The sequence below is a fragment of the Podarcis liolepis genome (genome assembly GCF_965112155.1).
Source record: "Podarcis liolepis genome assembly, chromosome: 1".
NCBI classification, from domain to species: Eukaryota; Metazoa; Chordata; class Lepidosauria; order Squamata; family Lacertidae; genus Podarcis; species Podarcis liolepis.
This window is the reverse complement of record NC_139554.1, coordinates 78797860-78818951: the sequence shown is the minus strand read 5'-3', so window position 1 is coordinate 78818951 and position 21092 is coordinate 78797860. Positions and strand designations below refer to the sequence as shown.

General features: G+C 41.4%; 1 protein-coding gene across 1 annotated transcript in view; it reads right to left on the bottom strand.

Annotated features, from left to right (window-relative positions):
* Window positions 1-21092, bottom strand: part of IGHMBP2 (immunoglobulin mu DNA binding protein 2) — a 76698-nt gene that overhangs the window by 29933 nt on the left and 25673 nt on the right. The window contains exon 9 of the mRNA XM_083480822.1: window positions 3711-3893. Coding sequence (XP_083336948.1) covers window positions 3711-3893 — 183 coding nt within the window. The remainder of the gene's footprint in view (window positions 1-3710; window positions 3894-21092) is intronic.

The following is a 21092-nucleotide window of genomic DNA, read 5'->3' as shown; positions in this document are numbered from 1 at the left end:
AAAATAAGATATATGATAAGCATAAAAGCTGTTTGACAAGGAAGTTCTTTCAGTCATATGTGCTGGAACTAGCAGTGCCTTACAAGGTGTAGAGCCAAATATTCTTCCCAGATTCATTAATAATATGCATATACAATGAAGGCTGAATTCTCAGTATGCCTGAAATCCACTAGTGAAGCCAGTGAAGAATCATGAAAACAAGGCCACATGATAATTCGAAATGCTGCGGTGTTGACTGCACTGGTGAATGGCATGTTGCTCCCTCAGAAATTAGTAGGGGAGAGGCTTTCAGAAAGCTCTCACCCTTGTTGTCAGGAAGAAACCCTCATTATCGCCCTCTGGCCAAGAGCAGAGGCAGATTCTTTTCTTTTAGCCACCAACATATCAAGTACAGATTTCATGCACAAATGTGAATTTGTGACAGCAGCCCAAAGCTGCCCATGTGCCAAATGAATTTTGCATGATTTGCCCTTGGTTAATCATGCAGTCCTGCCTTGTTGTGATTTGCTGTCCATTAATCTTTTTTGACCAATATAAGGATTACAACAGAAGAGGTACTTTCCTTATTAGCTTACCAAGAGTTTCCTTAATGCTATGAATAATTATTCCTTTAAATTCCAGCCATACCTCACATAGGCACATACACCTGCTATAATTAGGGTCCAGGTCAAATCGTTTATTGCCTATGGGCAAAGGTGATTGCTCAAAAGGTACACAACAAATCACATTTGCAAATTCAAACCCTAAAAATACTACTTATAGAAAACCACCAAAAGTAAAAGGCAGAATGAAGAATAAAAAAGGAATAAAACAAGGGATAAGGAAAACAATAAAATGAATAATTAAACAATCTTCAAATCAGGGCATCACCATGACAATTTATAGTTATCTCCGAAAGCACCCAGAGCAAGAGACACTCAAAGTCCCCCCCACCCCAAAAAAATCTGACTAAAGATAGCATGCAGAAATTTAAAATGGTGTTCCAAATACAAAGGACAAAATAAGGTAGAGTATCTTTAAACATTACATCTCAGCAATTCCACTAAGAGTATGAGGCATAGGGGTAAGAGAGGAAAGAGAGGAAAAGAGCCACCACATTCATTACATCTGACCTACAGAGCAACCCAAAGGAAACCACTCCGTTATTAATTCCTTCCTAAGAAAGATGTACCTGCTTGCTAATACCACGTAATGTGAATTTTTCCTATATACAGTGAGCAGCCTCTTCAGTTATCTGTCTTCTTAAAAACTCAAGCCCATTTTGTTTAAAAATTTTAAAAGAACATTATCAGCACTTCTAACCAGTGTCAAGGAAAGCAGCGTTATTAATTTGCCTGTGCTGTTCTTTCCAATCATGCTTACCCAAGACAGTTCACAATAAGCAGAATAAAAATTATAAAGCAAGGTGGGCTCCTTCTACTTTCATTAACTGAAAACAGGGAGACCCCTTGCTGTGGCTACCAAGACTAAAATGACGCCAAATGAAAACAGCATCCTCCCCCAAGCTCAGGAAAATAATTTCTGCCTGGAAAAACTGAAAACCAAGTGTGAGATGCTGTAAAAGTTAAGCCTTCTCTGTACACTTACCTGGAAGTAGGTTCACTGAATGTAGAAGCATAAACTTCTGTGCAAATATGTACAGAATCAGGTTGTATGGTATCACTTAATTCAACTGGAGATACTTACACGCATCTGTAACTCTCTCAATGAAATAACCAAGACTTTAAAAATAGAATGCTGGGGGCAGGAGGAGAGTACTGATTAGCACAAGGGCAGGGAACCGGTGACCCTCCACATGTTGCTGGACTACAGCTCCCATCATCCCTGATCATTGACTACGCTGGCTGGGGATGATGGGAGATGGAGTTGGGCAACATCTGGAGGGCAACACTCTAGCTAACCCAGGATTATCACCATTTGGTACCTGAGCTTTACAACTTGGTTTGTGTGGGAATCTTAGAACTCTAGAAGACTGGTCCCCCCTTTTATTAGCCTACAGCATGGGGATTACAAAAGGGAGAATATTTCAGGTTAAGAGGTTGCTCTGGAGCTCAATGAAATCAGTGAGAATTTATGCAGCCTTCAATTTGCTGCAGCATTAAACCCTAACTGAAGAGTGTAACATCTTCCTTCATTCAAAACAATAATTCATTTTTTATTGTTGACCATTTCTTCCAGCCCTGAGAAAGTATTTCACTGCAATTGCGATCAATATTGCATACTGAAATTATCTTCTTGGTGATTTAAATCCATAATGTGAGTTTCTTTATATTAAAAAAAATCCATATTATCCTGATGTAAGTGTTCCCTGAATACTAACTACCGTATTTTTCGCTCTATAACACGCACCCGACCATAACACGCACATAGTTTTTAGAGGAGGAAAATCCATAGGCATGCCACCCATAGGCATTCCCTCCATAACACGCACAGACATTTCCCCTTTCTTTCTAGGAGGAAAAAAGTGAGTGTTATGGTGCAAAAAATACGGTACTCTATTTTCTTTCTCTCTTTTACACAAAGATAAGGCTCTGTTTGTAGTCCTGCTATGTTTTGCATTTTAGTGGTTGAAAGATAAAAATTCAAGTACTCCATTCTGAGCACTGCTGACAGCAATTTCCAGTTGCTACCAGTGGATATAACAGATTATGGCCAATATGAGCCCAACTCACAGTGAAGTTTCATATTAGCAGCCTTTTAAAAACTGGATCTTTCAATATACTGCATACGCCTTGTGTTTGTTTGTTTGTTTGTTTGTTTGTTTGGTTGGTTGTTTCATATAATTTTATAAGTTTAAAAAATTACCTATTATGTTTGGAACAACTGCCTGGCTCCCATGCCCTGCCATCACTCAGCCTGCACCTAACCCTAACCTTGTAACTAAAACAATCAGATCTTGTTCCCTGTCTAGCCCTGTCCCTTTTCTCCTCCCATTGACCTGTACTCCGTGAAGTGCTATGCACACTGATGATGCTGCATATAAAGATCATCTAAAAAAGACTTAATTTGTTGAGCAAACAACATCACACCCAACAGTGAAAGACTAGAGTGACATTCCATAGAGGGATATTCCTCATTACATAGAAGAGTGTGCACGGCATGCTCCCAATTTTTTAAAGCAATCGGTAATATTATTATGCCTGCACTGGGCATTGGAATCAAAGGCTAAGACTCAAAGAGACATGGAATAGGCTCCAAGTACCCAAGAGGGCTCTAAACTTGTTTTCCACTACTTCTTAACCCCACCCACCAAAAACAAAATAAAAATACCCAGATAGCAAATTGCCCTTGAATCTTAGTTTCAAAAATCGTTGTGGTACGACATAGAGGGCCAGCTATTTCAACCCCAAAGACTTCGGCTGGGTATGTGCAAGCCATCGGGCCCACAGTGACTGCAAAATCAGGCCCACAAGATATAACTGGTTGCTATATAAATTTGCTTTACTTAAATTAAAAAAACAGAACTGCACATAAATCTATTTTGCAACCAGTGCAGGGAAAACCAAGATCAATATTTGCTAAATGAAAGGCGATAAAAAAACCCACCCTGGTTTGCTAAAATAGAGGCAAAAAGAAAAAGAAAAAAGGATAATTGCAGATAGCAGAAAACCCTGCATATTCTCCATCAATATTAATTGACAATGTCAATCCGCACTGAAAATGTTTAGAGTCAGGAGAAACAGCAAGCAAGCAGGCACAGTGTCACTTACCTCAGTAAATGTTGCGCAACGGAGCAGTGAGCCGAGAGGCGGCCGCCGTACATCTCAGTGGAAGCCCACTGCATGATGGTCTGGTGCATTCGGTACTGCACCGTGAGCATCTTCACAACATGGTCATCATATTTCTGAATCAGCCGTTCCATTAAACTGAGAGAAAGACCCTCTGTGGCAGCCCTGCACCGACAGACAGAAATAAAGTAATTAACAAGGTCCTCCAAACAAAGAGAAAGAGCAAATTTATTAAGAAAATTGCAATGAGAGCCACTGCCAGCTTTATCACATGTGTGTGTGTCTCAGATATGTATAGAAAAATGTTATGACGGCCATTATAAATACCGGCTGTATTCCAATAAGTGAATACTCAAAAGCGCAGTTGGGGATTTCCCAGTGTTTGCTTGCACCTGCAGTTTTTTGCCTCCACTACTCACCAAACGCTGCATGTACAGCCGTCTGAATCTCAGCCAATTTGCTCCAAAATGCTCCAGATTCCCACACTTAAGACATGCTAAAGTCCTATTTAGAGATGTGTTAACCTAGGGAAAATGGGAGGACTTCTTCCCCCAGCTCATAATGCCTCATTATAGTCAATGGTACATAAGACCCCAAATATCAGTAGTCAGCAGTATGGCAGGGCGCTGCCATGAACCTGACCTATGGTCTGTCACACTGCTGCTGCTTAGAGGGGATGGGTGAGGTGCAAATCATGGGCTGAGTCAATTCAGCCCTCCTGCTGGTGAGTTTGAACCACACGGGCCTTGTGGCTGCCTCCCCCTGCTGGTAAGCAGGAGTGATGTAACTGACTAGAGGTGAAATGAGAGGTGCTGCCCCACCAATACTGCCAAATACTATTCTGGAGTTTAGCCTTATACTGTAAGCACTCTAGACAGAAACTTTGCCACTTTTATCCTGGGCAAATACATCCTGAAGCTCAGCAGATCTGGACTTGGCCAGTATTTAAATGGAAATTGTTCCATGGAGAAAAGACAGGACACAAATGTAAATAAATAGATTAAGTTGGTCAGATAAGACAAGACAGCTATTTATTGCTGTATGATCTATCTGACAACAAGAGTTGATGGATTAGCCAGAATTCAAGAGCCCCAATCCAGTAGGTCTACTGGAAATGCCTATGAACACCAGAGTTCTCAATTCATTTTTAAACACAGCAGGTCCTCTTCCACTTTCTCCTGCCTAGGTCCCAGTGGCGTAGCGTGGGGGGTGCAGGGGGGCCCAGCCGCACCGGGTGCAACATCTGGGGGTTAGGGTTAGGGGGCGCAAATCCACGGGTTAGGGGGTGCAAATCCACGGGTTAGGGGGCGCAAATTACTTGCCTTGCCCCGGGTGCTGACAACCCACGCTACGCCACTGCTAGGTCCCAAAACTGCTTTTAAACACTAGAATTTTAAAAAGGAACAGCTTGCCATTCAGCAACTGAAATGGTATGAAAATGGTGTTGATCCTGTGTGACAAAAATGGATGGGAAAAATCACTGGTGCCTGCATGGATCTGGTACATGCAGCACCTTGGCAACTACAGCCCCTGGGGTTTCTCCACACCTATATTAGAAAATTCCTTCCTAATCAGGTCCAAGAAATAAGAAGCAAGCCTATAGTCATCTTGCACAGTTAAAAACCCTTTGTTTTAAGTCAGGCAGTAAATGCTCCGTCTAAAGTATCTTTTTTTAATGGACTCTCATAAAATGTTGGAGAGGCAATAAAGCTCACCATGGGCCTCCAATAAAACTCCTGTGTACACTAACACGGCCATTTCCAGTATATTGTGCAACCCACTACAGAGGCCAATAACAGGCTATATGGTGAATAAATCGGGAGATATTTCACCTTTTAATAAAATGTGGCATTATTTCACCACTAGTTATTGTCAATAACTGCTGATTTTGCAAAGATTAAGCAAGAAACAATTCTTTGATCTCCTCAAATGTCCGATGTCTGCAAGAGCAGAATAAACAATGGCTATGGACCAATGCACCCACATTGTCGGTCTAAGGAAGTGTGTCTGTCTAAGGAATGTCTAAGGAAGTGTGTCTAGCAAATGAGGCATTTTAAAATGGTCCACAACACCCTTGAAATTCAAAGCCAAGATTGTTCTCAACAATTATTTCTAAGGTAGATTTTTTAAAAAGCAATTTCCTCAATGAGCTGGTAACAACAACATATCAAGGTTTTATTTAATTATGAAAGATAATCACAGACTGAGAGACAGGGGCAGGAGAGAATCTCCTGGGAAAATAACAAGGTTTCTTGTGTTTTCTCCAAGAGCGGTCCTGAATGATTATCCTGAGATGGTGCAAAAGTGTGTGGGTGGTGGAAAACAGACAAACAACCTTCAATACAACATTATCACAAACGGATGTAGCAAGGCCAACTGATGAGATCAATTCTCAATTTTCAGCACCACTGAAGCAATGAATATATGCTTTGGAAACAAACGTGTCTCTTGGGTTGCAAGCAGTATTGCAACTAGCAATCAAAGCACTATTTTGATGGCATTAATTGCACACCACAATACTTCCATTGTGTTCTGCATGGTGGCTCTAGACATGGCCAAGTTAAGTCTAGGATGGACAGCTCCGTGCAGAGTTCAAAGGGAAGCTAGGTTAGAATGTTGTTTAGGCAACAGATAACCCCGGGCTAAGCATTAAATAAAGCCACAGCTCCATCTGGGTGCCTGTGTGTCCCTTACCACACCTACTCACCCAATGGGTGAAGCACTTCTGGTTACAATAGCTTTGTCTGTTCCAGCAGCAATAAGACTCCAATGGTGTGGGGCAGGAAAATGGGTTGTAGCCAACTAAGTTATACTGAGTAAGCCCACTGAAATTAATAGACCTAAGTGAGTCATGCCCATTATTTTCAGTGGGTGTACTTTGAGGAGGAGTAGCATTGGATACAACACAGTGGTTTTGTTGGAGCTTCTAGGCTGGAGTCTTCATAGCTGGAGGGTGTCAGTGCTACCTCCTCAGGCCAGAGAGGTGTTGGCAGAATGGCCTTTACCTTTGCTAGATTTACTGGATCAGTAGAGAGCACACAATTCCTTCTGACCCTCTGGTTCTTCCTCCGTCCATGGCGCCATCAGAGTCAGACTCTGAGGTCATAGCACCTTTTTTGCTGGTATGCTCAAGCCATGTTTGTAATGCTGAACTTCCAGGCCAACTTCTGAGCCCCAGAGAAACCCCTCCAAAGCAGTTTCCTCTAGCTCATTTGGGAGCTTCCAAATTTTGATTACAGACACTCAAAATGAGCTCCCATGAAAAGAACAGGCTATAAACAGCAGTAAGTAGCTTGTTTTGTGAAAGAAGGCCTAAAATATTGCCAGTGTCTCAGCAGAGGAAACAGAAAACCACAAAAAATACCAGTGCCTCTGCTGCTCTAGCGCCAGCCCCCTTGGAAGCTGAGAGACCATCAAGAAAGGCCTGGGATGTAAAGTGAGGGGTTGCAGTGGGAGTGGGAAGCTGAGCAGAGGCAGCTTATGAAAGCTTCTCTTTTCCCCCAACCCACATCTCAGGAGATCTCTGTGGATCCCCTGGGGTTGCAGTGGGGAAGAAAAGAGAGAAAATTCACTTTTCGCAAACACCCATGTGCAAGAAGAGCACAGCTCATGCAACCCAGTGACTGGACTGATCAATTACAAACTATACATCTTTAATGATGCAGGCAATGTCAATCAATAAAGGAGAAGCAAATGTATAGCTGTGTTTTAAAACATTACGATCAACTTTGTACTGTTTAATAGGTTAAATTAATAAAACTACCAGCATTATCTAACATGTAGGAGGTTATAAAAACCCTCTATACATCCCAAAACCACTACCCAAGAGATACTGAAGACCCTTGGATCTACAGGAAGCATGAAGTAGGCAGAAATAGTGAGTTCAAAGGCACAGGGGGAAATGACAAACAACCCACACCACTTTTAAAACATATTATAAATTAATTTTTAAGTTTAAAATAAACTTTATGAATAACACATTAAGACAACTAAATAGCCAATATGCAAAATTAGCTGTATACAGGGCATTCTGCATTAAATCTTCCTCCCACTCTGCTCCCAGTCATCCAAAGACCACTTCCCACACAGCATTTGCAAGTTTCATGCAAAAAATACACATTTGCCATTATATCTGAAGTGCAAACAAATAAACTTTAAACCTGCTTCAGACACTATGGGAGATGTATGTTTCCTCTTTGCAGGAAAATTACAATATATGAAGCCGGCCTAAAGCAGATAACAGCATGCTATAAACCACAGCACTAAGTGACCATAAAACTCAGAGCCATTAAACACAACAAAACCAGAACGTTTCCTCAACCAAAAGTTTTCTGCCCACTATCCAGTGTTTCTTGGTTGCCTCTATGAAATAAGAGAAATTAAGATTAGAATGTCAGAGTCTTGATCACCAGCCTGGATAGTTCAGTGGGTTAGAGTGTGGTGCTGATGATGCCAAGGTTGCAGGTTTGATCCTTGTATGGGACTGCTGCGTGTTCCAGCAGATGGCCATTGCAGGGGGTTGGACTAGATGAATCTCAGGATGCCTTCCAGCTCTGCAAGTCAAATGACTCCCCCATATAAAAGTACAGCAGTGAGTAACTTCCCAGCATACAAATAGGGAAGAGAAGAGCGTATGAAAAGCTGGCAGCATGGAAGTGGACATCATGGTGCACATCTTACATGCATTCATCTTCATCCCGTGAAACCCCTGTTTGTGAGATACATTTGGACTAACTGCCTGGTTAGCTTGGAGATTTCAAGGGTGTCTTATTTCGTGCTGCATTTGAACATCTGATACTTGCTCAACAAGGCCACATATACTCAGCTTTGCACGCTCATAGAAATTGGGTCAGTACAGTTGAAGCACAATAAAAATTTTTTAAAAAAGAGTACAGTTGAAGCACCAATGTAAGGGGTTTATTAAAAAAAAGTATTAGCTCTTGTGCCATCCCACTGATGGCAATAATGAGGTTGCAGAGGCAGATACAATCTGCCAGCCAGCCATGCTGAGGCCCAGGAGGGCAGTTGACCACTTATATATTCTGTGCTGGAATCCTTGCCTAGGCAATGAGCGATTGTGGAAAGGGAGGGGGGTGTCTGTCTATGCTGAGTACAGCAGGAAAAGAAATGCATAAGAGACCCTAGAGCTTTCATAAAATCATTAAATACAAGTCTGACTTGTCTTTTTCAAATTGGAGAAGGAATCTGGTGGCCTTATGCTAAAGGAAGAGAGACAGGAATCAATAAAAATCGAGAGCGGGCAGGAAATTGCATGCCACAAAGGAAGAGTTGCGTACCTTTTTGGTGAGGAGGGGAGAAAAGATCACTAGTTTCTGACCTGAAGAGAAATTATTTCTTGATCCCGCATGTTATGATGAGTTATCGTATAAGTTACCTGGTAAGAAGCCCACAAACCACATATTCCCAACCAAGGCAGATTTTATTTGGTCAGAAGTTAACACTATTAATATAGAGCATTCTAGAAGGTGGACAGATTTCCTGAACTATGTGATATTCTCACTGTATTTCGGGTAGAAAAGCCCTTCTTCAGGATAAAATAGTTTGCAAACTAAATGAATAGTCATGAGGTATAGCTGCCTTAAGCTGAAACTGCTAAAGCACACAGGAAATCAACCAACCCACAATGACAAAGGAAAATAATACAGTGAAAATGTGACATGGTTCTCCAGTATGAAGAAGGTGCATGATCATTATCAGCAATATTTAAATAGCAGAGTGTAATCAGGATGATACTGAATTAATGCAGATGATCTAGGAGTATAAAGTCTGAGGGGGAAAGATGAATGAAAATGAGAAGATTATAAGCATAGCTAGGACTAAATCATGTTGTAATAACAATATGCAATCCAGACTTCAATATCAATCTCCTACAGGAGAGCCCAATGTTTTGGACATTCCAAATTGAATTGCACCCATTTGCACAACCTTTTGTCACTAGCATACCACTAGTTTACTACTTGGAAAAGCTGGTTAGCTCTGCCACCTATCATGTTCTGCACCTTACTGTAGTTCATCAGCAGGCAATAACTGCTCCCAATGATGGTTCAGCTTTGCTTGCTGGCAAATTAAGGAAAGAAGAGCTATGTTTGCTTTCTTATGTCTAATGGCTACTCAACTGGTTACACATGCTTGAAGCCAAGTTTGTGCAAGGGTGACACAAAGCCCAAGTCAATGGCCCAGTGCAGATAATCACTGTCCTAAATCAGAGTTCAGGTGATTGGGGGGGAAAGGGCAATCCTAGGGCTCCCAAACTCCCACTCCTTTGCTTGAAAGGTAGAAAGTAACAGCTTCCACTTTCAAACAAACCACAATTTCCACTTTGGAATTTGTTCTTGTCCAAGTTAAAAGAAATCAGGATCAAGCTGCAGTGTGATTCTCTCTAATGACCACCTGCCCCAACTGAGATGGTAGCAAACACCGGGGAGTGGCCTCGACAATGGAATGGAGAATGTACACAGATTTCCTTGGAATGTGCCTAATCATCATAAATCACCTCTTCTCCATGTTTTGCAACGGATTTGGGGCTTGGATGATGAGGGGACGAGGAGACACATTTGCTGCTGCTGTTGTCACCCCCCCGCCATCCCCCAGCTGCACCACCCTCCGTGCATGTGAGGGAAAAGGTCTGTAGCAGGAAGCGTTCCGTATTTTTGCAAGCTCCCAACATGATTTAGAACACATTTAGAACATGCAGGATTCTAAGCTATACCATGAGCGGTGGGACTGTGTGACAGGGATAACATCTGAATATGCCATTTGTTTCTCTCCAGTTCTGCCCAGTGTTGGGTTTTCTTTATATCAAACCTATATACACTTTCTTCTCCAGCACCATTTCAAAAATTTGCATTCCCATTTTATTATGTTATTATCCACATAAATAGCTTGAAGATTTAAAAGTGACAACCAACAGTGACAATCTGCTAGAGAAACAGAGTTCCACACACACAAAACAGGAATTCCCCTTCCTCTCCTGTTCCTTGCAATCCCCTGCACGCATGCCAAAATTTGCTCCAGAAGATTGGAAGATCTTGTCAATTTCTACATGCAAGTTTTTTTAAAATGCCAGTGTTAAAATTCATCCAGTCAGTATATAAACATGTCTGTTTCACTATGTCTATTCCATTTCTAATTTCTGTTCCAGTCATTTAACTCCGTTGTCTTGCTCAGTTCATCTCTCTCTCTCACTCTCTCTCTCTCTCTCTCTCACACACACACACTCCATTCTCATCTTTTGAGGACACTTTTTATTATTTATTTCTTTTTTTATTAAAGCTTCAGTTTATTCTATTTTGTTTTTAAGATCATAAAACTGAAAAACAAATGTATTTAATATTTTAATTCTCATTTTCAGACAGATTTTGAAAACTTTTTATTGCATCAGGGTTTTACGATTAATTTTATTATTCTTGCTGTCTCATCAGATTTTTGCTTACGTACCAGTTTGATATTGCGTATATTGTTTGATATTGGGTAATTTTTTCATGACTACTTCATTCTCTCCTTCTTTGCTTTTGATAAACCTTAAAAACAACAACATAAAAATTCTATGTTCTCATGCTTCTCTTCTACATCTGGCACCACAGGTATGCAAGATGCAAAGCAAGCCAAGTTACTTTCTGTCTATATATTTTAAATATCCAAATTTATCTCATTTGTTCTTTGCAATCTCAAACATGTTGGACGGTATAGGAAACAGTGAGCTTCCCTGACAGAGACTAATTTTTAGCTATTTAAGAACATTTACTTTAATTATAACTTGTCTTTACATAGATTGAAAGTTATTCTTTTGTTCAGAGAACCAAAAATATCCAGATGAAGAATGTATGAAGTGGTGCTTTTCTACAACATACGTATGTAGGGAGATGGGAGAGGTTGTAGTCTGTGAGGAAACTGAGGCAGGAGAGTTGCCCTGGAAAGGAAAACTCGATGGAAGGGAGATTGAGGCAGGGATATGGGAGTTGGCAAATGGAGTGAACAAAGGGACACGCCTAATATTTAATTGTCCAGGATGGTGTGGGTGGTAGCTGATTGCTGACATCAGAAGTTGACAGGGATCCACCTTGAATCTGCTCAGGCTCTTGAGCGCTAGTTTTGAATGTGAGAAATTGAGGTTAAAATTCCCACTCAGTGATGAAGCTCACTACATAATCCAAGCAAAACAAATCCTCTCATCTACGCAAACTCATGCAACCCCTTCAGATACTTCTTATACTTCACAAATGTTTTATCTGTTAGAACACACTGAATATTATTTTTATACTCAAGCGTGTTTTATATCTAGATAGATCATGCTTTGCTAACATTAAAATTTATGTTCACTTTTTAACTAACCTTATACTGGAGATTGTGTTTTTCCAAAATTATGGAATCGGTCCCCAGCTCTCCACCTTTGATCCCATCCCCAATTCTCTAAACTCCACACACCTTCTAGCAAGCCACAAACTTCAGATAAAGCATTTCAAGGGCATGCTGATGGGCCACATGTTTAAAGAAGCTACTTACTTTTTCCAGTAGTTTATTTTGATTTTTTTAAATCCCTGACATTTTAGAACAGTGTTTCTTCTTTAAGTTAAAAAAAGTTGCTCCCAATTTATTGGCTTTTGCATTTAATTAGAAGAGTCATCTATCCAAGCTCTGTGTCAGCTAATCCAATAGAAACACCAGTCAACAGACATTGTTGTCCTTTGCAAACAAAACTTGATTAAAGCAGCTTTTAAGAGTACTTTTCTGTTAATAGCAAGGAGAACAAATAATTCCAATAATTTAAAACAGCAGCCATTAAATTTTCCAGACAAAACATTCTTTTTTTGAAAATGGTTTTCCACCCCATTATACAATTATAATTTTATTCATTCTGGTAACAAAATGAACTGACAACTTTACAAGCTCACAGGTTCAAATGCTTCGTTTCTAAATGTGAAAAGGGTACTTGCTGTCCAAAATGGCTTGCATGAACATATCTTGGGCCCTGAGGAACTCTGCAGCTGTCTGTACACCCTCCCTACTCCTATCAATGTGGGGCTTTTCTCACCTCGGGCCAGCAGAGAAGCCTGCCACACCCAGGCTTACCAACTGGGAGCTCTGCCTTGGCTTAACTACCAGGGTGGCTGGGACTGTATCTTTTCTGGATATGCTACAACTGAAGGTTTGACATTTGCTCTCAGAGGTGGCAGCTGATATGTGCTTGGCACAAGATCAGCTGGGAAGACTGGGAGAGGGGTCCCCAATTGCAGGTAAGGGCAGTGGGGCAAGTCCAATGAGGGGGTATATGACATAGGCAATTGGTGGCTGTGCTGCATGCCGGCCCCCTCTCTACCAAGAGGAATTGGGGTCATGCTATCAGCCAGAACTCAGGCCTGCGGATGCTGCTATTTGAAGAGCAGGTTGGCTTTAATTAAGATCTCCCTCACCTATAATTAGATGGAGGATGAGGAGGCCCACCTGGTTTGTATTACTAAGACCCGGACGGACGGGCAGGGTGAACTTTGTCCCAGTTAGCTGTGCCCACTTTAGGTACTTGGTGCAGCATCAACGCAGGCTCAAGGGCAAGGGAGAGGCAGATGCTGCAGTCTATGGGAATTCTCTGTCCATATCCCACACAAGAAGACAAAGAATGGAGAGAGTGACTTGGAGGGCTGCATTCTCCTTCTGGGACCTGAGGTTCCCCATGCTCCTCCAAGGAAAACATGTGTCAGGCTGCCAGAACAGCCTTGCCGTAAAATCTGTAAATCGGGAACAGGCATGCGACTTGAAGGCAAATAACTTTATTGCTTCACAATCAGAGATAACAGACGCTATCAGGCTATGAAAGTTGCAGAAGCTAGAAACCTCTCCCCACCTTCCCTTAATTAAGCATTTCTCTCTGTACATTCTTCTGGCATGATTCAACTTTTCTTATCTGCTTTCTGTTTTTCAGCTCTCCTTTCTTGCACTGAGAAAGGGGTGGGGGGAGAAGGGGCTGGAATAGGACTGTCCTGCAACGCAGATCCCTATCAGGGTCTGTGTCCACACTGTGCCTCTCCCCTTTGCCCCCACTCTCTGGCTCCAAGACTTCCCTGATGGTTCCCTCTGTGGATTGCTCTTCCCTCTCCCACCAGTCTGAGTCAAGACTCAAATTCTCCCTCCTCCCCAGTGTCACTCCCTGGTGCTTCTCGGGCAACTGGCAGCCAACACTCCTCCTCGTCTAGCCAGTCCCTGACAACATGTCAATGATCCACCACCTCTTCGCTGAATGCTGTGTAAATGAGAGAATCTGCTTACAATTTAAGAATGGTAGGGCTTTAATTTGACATGCTACTTATGGACAGAAGAGCAAGAATCAAGATGCTCAGTGCAGACTTTTATTCCAGGCATAAAGGTAAAGGTACCCCTGCCCGTACGGGCCAGTCTTGACAGACTCTAGGATTGTGCGCTCATCTCACTCTATAGGCTGGGAGCCAGTGCTGTCCGCAGACACTTCCGGGTCACGTGGCCAGTGTGACAAGTTGCATCTGGCAAGCCAGCGCAGCACACGGAACGCCGTTTACCTTCCCGCTGGTAAGCGGTCCCAATTTATCTACTTGCACCCGGGGGTGCTTTCGAACTGCTAGGTTGGCAGGCGCTGGGACCGAACGACGGGAGTGCACCCCGCCGCAGGGATTCGAACCGCCGACCATGCGATCGGCAAGTCCTAGGCGCTGAGGTTTTACCCACAGCGCCACCCGTGTCCCAATTCCAGGCATAACCATCTGCAATGCATCCTGTCTGAAGAGCAATTGGGTTACAGATCTAGGGTACCGCTGATGCCCTGAACATTCATTGTGTTTAATACAGTGAGCAACTTGGGCATCATTTATTGTTAACTCTGCTTTGGAGATGTAAATCTGTAAACACTATTGATTAGAGCCATGTCCTCTCAAGCTCTGTTTTGGTTTAAATCTATTAAACCAAAAGGAAGCGCAGGAGGCCCACTATCTCTAAATATTGCTGTGAAATGTAACAGCACGCTTTGGTCCCAACTCAGATATTAGTTTGTAAGAAAGCAGACTCTGAACCAGACAAATTATTTTACTGCCATGTTGTTTACAAAGAAATTTTACAAAACTCAAGTATCAAGAAACCTGTTTTCACTTCTAACCACGCTTTGAACAGCATAAATTAAAAAAAATATAGATTGAAGGGGAAATGTATAAAGATGTCCATCAACTTCACAGCTATTTTCTTTTTCTATGCTCTTGTCAATATTTCAGAACAGAGATATTTCTGCAAGAACTCAACAGCAGAACAGCTTGTAAAAACCTCATGACATGCATCTGAAAACAGATCCAGGGCCCCAGGATAAGGACAGGAACATTAAAGCTCAAAGCTAAAATGATTTACCTAAAAAATACATAGCATACAGGGTGGAAATCTTATTATGTGCTCATAATAAAATATGCAAAACCTACTTACATCTGAGTAACCTGTATACTTTATTGTAATAACAATCAGGAGTACAGACATTTCAATTGGGGTTTAGGCCTGGTTTTGGCACAGAAACTATTTTAGTATGATTACCTCTGTTGGGAGAGACACAAGGGAAATGTGTCCCTGTTAATTCTCCTCAACCTCTTTTGATACTCTTGACAATGGTATTCTTTCTGGTGTTTAGTAGAAACCAAAGAAGCACCACTCCCCACTGTATCATACACCCTTTACTTTCTGAGATTTCAGCAACATGGCACACAATTGTCAAGCCCTTCTTCCCAAAACATGAGGGCTAGAATCTTTCTTACCTGTTAATCTCATTCTTAAACTGAGACACTGTCTTACATATTATTTATAGCTAGGCTAAAATATCTGAACTCAGTTTGTTTCACTAATCCACTGCACCTGACACTTTTTGTTAGTTTTCACCAGCTAAGCATCTGGAAAGCATTTATTCGAAATTGCCAGCACTGGAAGCTGCCTTATACAGAATCAGACCATTGGGTTCATCTATTCCAGGCTAGGACGATGGAGGTATTAGCATGGTTGGGGAAATCCCAAGATTCATAGAAGTATAACAAACCATAATGGGGAAAACAGCCCAAGAATGCTCAACAGACACTAAATGCTTAATTATTATTATTTGGGGGGGATAGAAAAACTGAGATGCAATGGAGTAGAATCCTGACAGCAGCACTCCACACTGCTTTTTGTGGCAGTTTCCACATTGCATTTAAAAACATTTCCTTTTCAAAGCATGTGACTGTTGCTCCAGGGTAGGGGTAGCCAACATGGTGCCCTCCAGATGTTTCAGACTACAACCCCCATCAACCCCAGTCAACTTGGCCAGGGATGATAGGAATTATAGTTCAGAACACTATGCTGGCTACCCTCTTCTCCAGAGACACAATTTTAAAAAATGGTCCATCTACTCCTGTGTTCTGTTTCCCATAGTTGCCAGCTGTATTCTTCCAGAAAACTTACAACCAGGATAGTTAACTGATACCTCTTCCCTGTTTTTGCTCTCTCCCCACACCCAAAGCAACTTGGGAGGTTCACTGAACTAACAGCTATTGGAAGACCCTGTTCCTCAATTAATTTGCCCCATTCTCCTTTAAAACCATTTGTGAGACTGGCCACGCCACATTTGTCACAGTGAATTCCATTAACGTAATTATGCTTTACATGAAGAAGTACTTTTGTCTAGGATGTTAATCAGCAAGTTCGTTTTTAGCAAGCATACACATGTTGTAAGGTCCCTGTCCATTTCTCATATAGAAACTCTGTATCAACTCTAGGCTTGAGAGAAATAAATTCTAAGCAAACCCAATGGGAATGTCTGAGTAACTGTACTGTGCACATGCAGTACACATATGAGTACACACAGATTCCTGGAGTGCCAATTGCAAATTAGACTTTTTAGACATCAGTTGTGGCAGCTGCACACTCTGGAATTAACTCTTGAGTTTGCAATCCACAACAATTTGCACAAATGACATGTACTGCGGTTTCATAATTGCTACCACAGGGACTCCTGGCTTTTTCATTTCTGTCCAAATATTTTAAATAAACAGGATCTGTGACAATACCTCCACAGGAAGAATAAAAAAGGAAAAGAATGAAAAGATGGAAGAAAAAAGCTCCTCACTGCAGAGCCCCCCCATTCTGGAGAGCTGTTCTCCTCAGAACTGAGACAGGCCTTCCTTCTGGTCAGAGACCATTGTGCAACCGTCACATGTTGACAGCATGCACACAGCAAAAACCACTGATACCATGTCCCATTTCCTGGAAACACTGTCAACCAGGACTCAGAGGCGGAGGTGCCCTCTACAGACAGAAGACAGCAAAACTGCCTCTGCCTCTTCCAAATAAATAGTTGGCCCAGTTCAAGGAAAAGCACCCTGCAGGCCACAGAGAAGAACAGAGGCCTGACTCTGAAGCCAGGGATTTGACTCCTGGTTCAAGGAACCAGAATCTGACATTCCATATCATACCAGATGTCCAAGGATCTTCATTCCCCCTCCAAGTTCTTAGCAGAGAAGGCAGTGTGTGCATCTGGAGCACACAGTGTGTGGCTCCTAGCCAGTGCTCTAAAATTCCTATGAGCATTCAGCTACAGGGCATGGCTTGGGTCCTCAACATGCATGCCTGGTCATTTAGGTGCTCAACTGTACATACCAGGCCACTGTCACCAACTTCTGTTTTACTCTCCCAGGTACTGCAGAACACACTTCCTTTCTGCTACCTTGATCTCCCTTCTTTTTGCCACTGCAGAATTACGGTACTTTGCCACACCCAAATAACGTGAATTGGTAGGGGACTTGCCAAAAAGTCAGCATGACAAAACAGCCCCAGGAGGGAACCAACTGAATCGAATCCAAGCAATCTGGAGAAGTGGCTGGAGGAAGATTTCAGGGGAAGAAAGGCCTATTAGGATGAAGGCAACCTTGTGACTATCTTCAAAGGATTCAAGGTTCAACAAAGATGACAATGTTCCCATAGGAGATGGAGCTCATTTCTTCAAAAGGATTGCTTACATTTCCCCCACTATCAGCACTGGTTTCTCCCTCATCCTGATACGTTTTTGTTTTGTTTCAGTCTACACCATTATTTCTTTGACATAATGTGTGTGTACATTCAGTCAAAAGGCCCCAACAATTCCTGGGTGTCAAAGTCCTGATCTCTCCATTCTACCACTGAACATCTTTCCTATAATTCAATGGACTGCTCAGGTTCTACACAGGTGTTATGTTGATTTTGCAGTGAAATCACTACATAAGGGATGGGGTAGGGAAAGGCTAAGAGGCTCCACAAAATGATGCTCTGCAAGGAACAATCTTCACAGGCATATGTCTCCAGTATTAGTTTCTAGAGAGAAAGATCATCTAGTCTATAACATAGCATCTTTCAACTTGTCAGAAAACATAGTATTTTTTTTGTCTAGTCCAGGCCCTTCTAACTGCACAAGAGAACCCTTTTTTCATTTGGACAGCTGCTCACTACTATCAACAGATACAAAGAAATGCTTTTAAACTACCATCACTGCAAAGGTTTTCTTTACATACCAGGATCTCATAATTAATGCCTGTATCTGAAAGGTTGAATTATATTACAGATATGAGATCCATAAAATTCATGTGCATAAAAAACTGACTAAAGATTTACATAGTAAGAGCAGCACACACAACAATGCACAATTTATAGGCTTCTTGCGTGCTAATTTCCTACTGGGAGAAGAAAGTAAAAAGCAGAGGAGAAATACATTCCTGTTAGTGGCTTAATGCCTCTCAGGGAGCAGGTCCATAAATAAGATGTGATTTTTTTTTCTAGCACAGCAGTAATTCCTTAAAGAAAAACTCGAGCAAACCAGGCACGCACACACAGAATATGAAAACTCAAAACCCAAATTTTGGATAATGAATAAATGAAGAGGATCTCAAAAAATGTAGTGCTCTTTCAATATCTTCCTGCTACAGTGCATGGAAACTAGCAGCTCACCATTTTGGTGATGGTGCCAGCTTATTCGGAATCCTGGCCAGTTCACTCTTTCTCAAAACAGGTTGTATGCAAGCTACTTCCCTAGGCCCTCCCTGCCTAAGCTTCTAGTGCTCTTGGTCATTCCTCTACACCCGCAATTTTCAAATTTTGAGGAGGGAGAAATTAATTAATTCAACAGTTAACAGTTCCCGTGAGCCCAAAGCACTCATCCTCAGCAGGCAACCTTCTCTGAGATGTGGGAATTCTGCTAAATCTCTGTATTGGGTATTATCACGCTGCAGAATTACACACCCACAGAGAAGGCTACCAGATACTTGCCGCCTCCTAATCAGAAGGTGCAGCTCTCAATGAGGACAAATTATTATTATCCTTTCAGGTGTAACAGCAAAGTATGTCTATTATGAATGATAGGAAAAAATCTACCTTTGTGATCAGAGTCCATGGTTCTAACCACTTCTGCTTAAAAATGTTTTTCTGCTGATCTATTGGTACCAATGTCTTTAAATAACGACCAGGTAAGTTGGCCCTGTTGGCTTTTTGCAGTATAGTAACGCTGCAGAGAGCTTGCTGGGGAGATCATGCATTAAAAAGAAAGGACTCAAAAATAACTTAAAGAAGGTTTTAATAAGAAAAACAAAAACTCCATTAACACTAAATATATTAACAAACAAACATGACCCAACCACCAACCCATCCCCCAGGGTAATGGGAGAGCTAGGTGCTGCTCCTTATATACTCTACCCAAATGCTGACACGCCTTAATCAAATACAACTCAGCAGCACCTGCTATGTTTCACAGCTGTAAAGCTGGGTCTCATTATCTTGCTCTGGCCCTTGCTCCGGCCCCTTGAAGACATACACATGGAGTGGAACAATGATGAACCTTTACATTTAAAGAAACAATTCAACATTTCCCCTGCGGTTCATCATTGTGGAACAAAAACATAAAGCATACTTTGTACATGTTTTTCATGTGTAACCTTTGGAAGTGCTTTTGTAAAAACATCCGCAATTTGATTGTCACCTGGAACATATTTAAACACAACCATTTCATCAGCAATTAGTTTCTTTATAAATTCTAAACGTAATCTTAAGACTCTAGTGCGCTGCGTATTGGTCTCTGAACACAGGATAGCAAGTCCACTCTGGGAATCAAGGTAAACTTTTACTGGTAGTGTTACTTGCATCTGTAGGTCTGCGAATACTTGCAGATACCATTCTACATCACGAGTGGCCTGAATGCATGCACATAATTCACTCTCTGTTGTGGAGAGACAAATAATGGTTTGTGTCTGGGACTTCCATTCAAATGGACAACCGTTATAACAAAACACCATACCAGACACACCCCTGCAATTATTTTGTTCTACTGCATGAGATGCATCGCAGAAAATTTCAAAACCTTTGTCAATACTTGTTGTAAACTGCAACCTATAATGTTTGGTATGTTTAAGGTACATTACCACTCTCTTAAGAGCAGAGAAACATTGTGTAGTGGGCTTTTCCACAAATTTTGCCAGAAAGTGAAAAGCATAAGTTATATCTGGTCTTGAGATTCTTTGAATGAAATTTAGCTTGCCTATAGCAGAACGATACAAAGTTTTGTTAGGAAATGGCTTATCTTCACCTGTAAAGGTGAAACCACACACCATAGCTGTTTCCTTCCCATTTGCATTTTCTAAACGTAGCATTTCAACTAGATCATCAATTTTTGCAGTTTGATGAACCAGAAAAGATCCATTTTTGCCTTTCTCAATTTGCATGGATAAGTAGTTTTTAGCTATGCCTAATTCCACCACATCAAATTTCTTCTGTAACTGTGAAACTACCTGTTCATATTCCTGTTTAGTTTTTGTAGAAATTAACACGTCATCTACATACACACATATTTTTGTTACAGAGTTTGCCCTTTCCTTTATAAACACACAATTGTCTGCCTTTCCTTGTGAAAAACCAATATCTAGCAATTCTTTTGCTAAAGTTTGGTGCCAATTCCTTCCGCTTTGGTGCAGACCATAAAGGGATTTATTTAATTTGCATACCAAACCTTCAGCAGCGTCTATGCCTTCAGGGACACGCATAAAAATTTGTTCTTTTAAATCTGCAAACAAATACGCAGTTTTTATATCTAGGTGATAAACAGAATGTCCACGTTGTGATGCATCTTTTAACAAAAGCTTAACTGTTTCATATTTTACACTTGGTGAATAGCACAAATCATAATCTTCGCCTGGAATTTGTTGAAAACCCTTAGCAACTAGTCTTGCCTTGTACCTTACAACTTCATTTTTGTCATTCATTTTAACTCTATAAACCCATTTTGAATCAATAAGTCTCATATCTGGGGTTTGTGGTACAAGAGACCAAGTGTTATGCTCTTTTAAAGAAGCTATCTCAGAG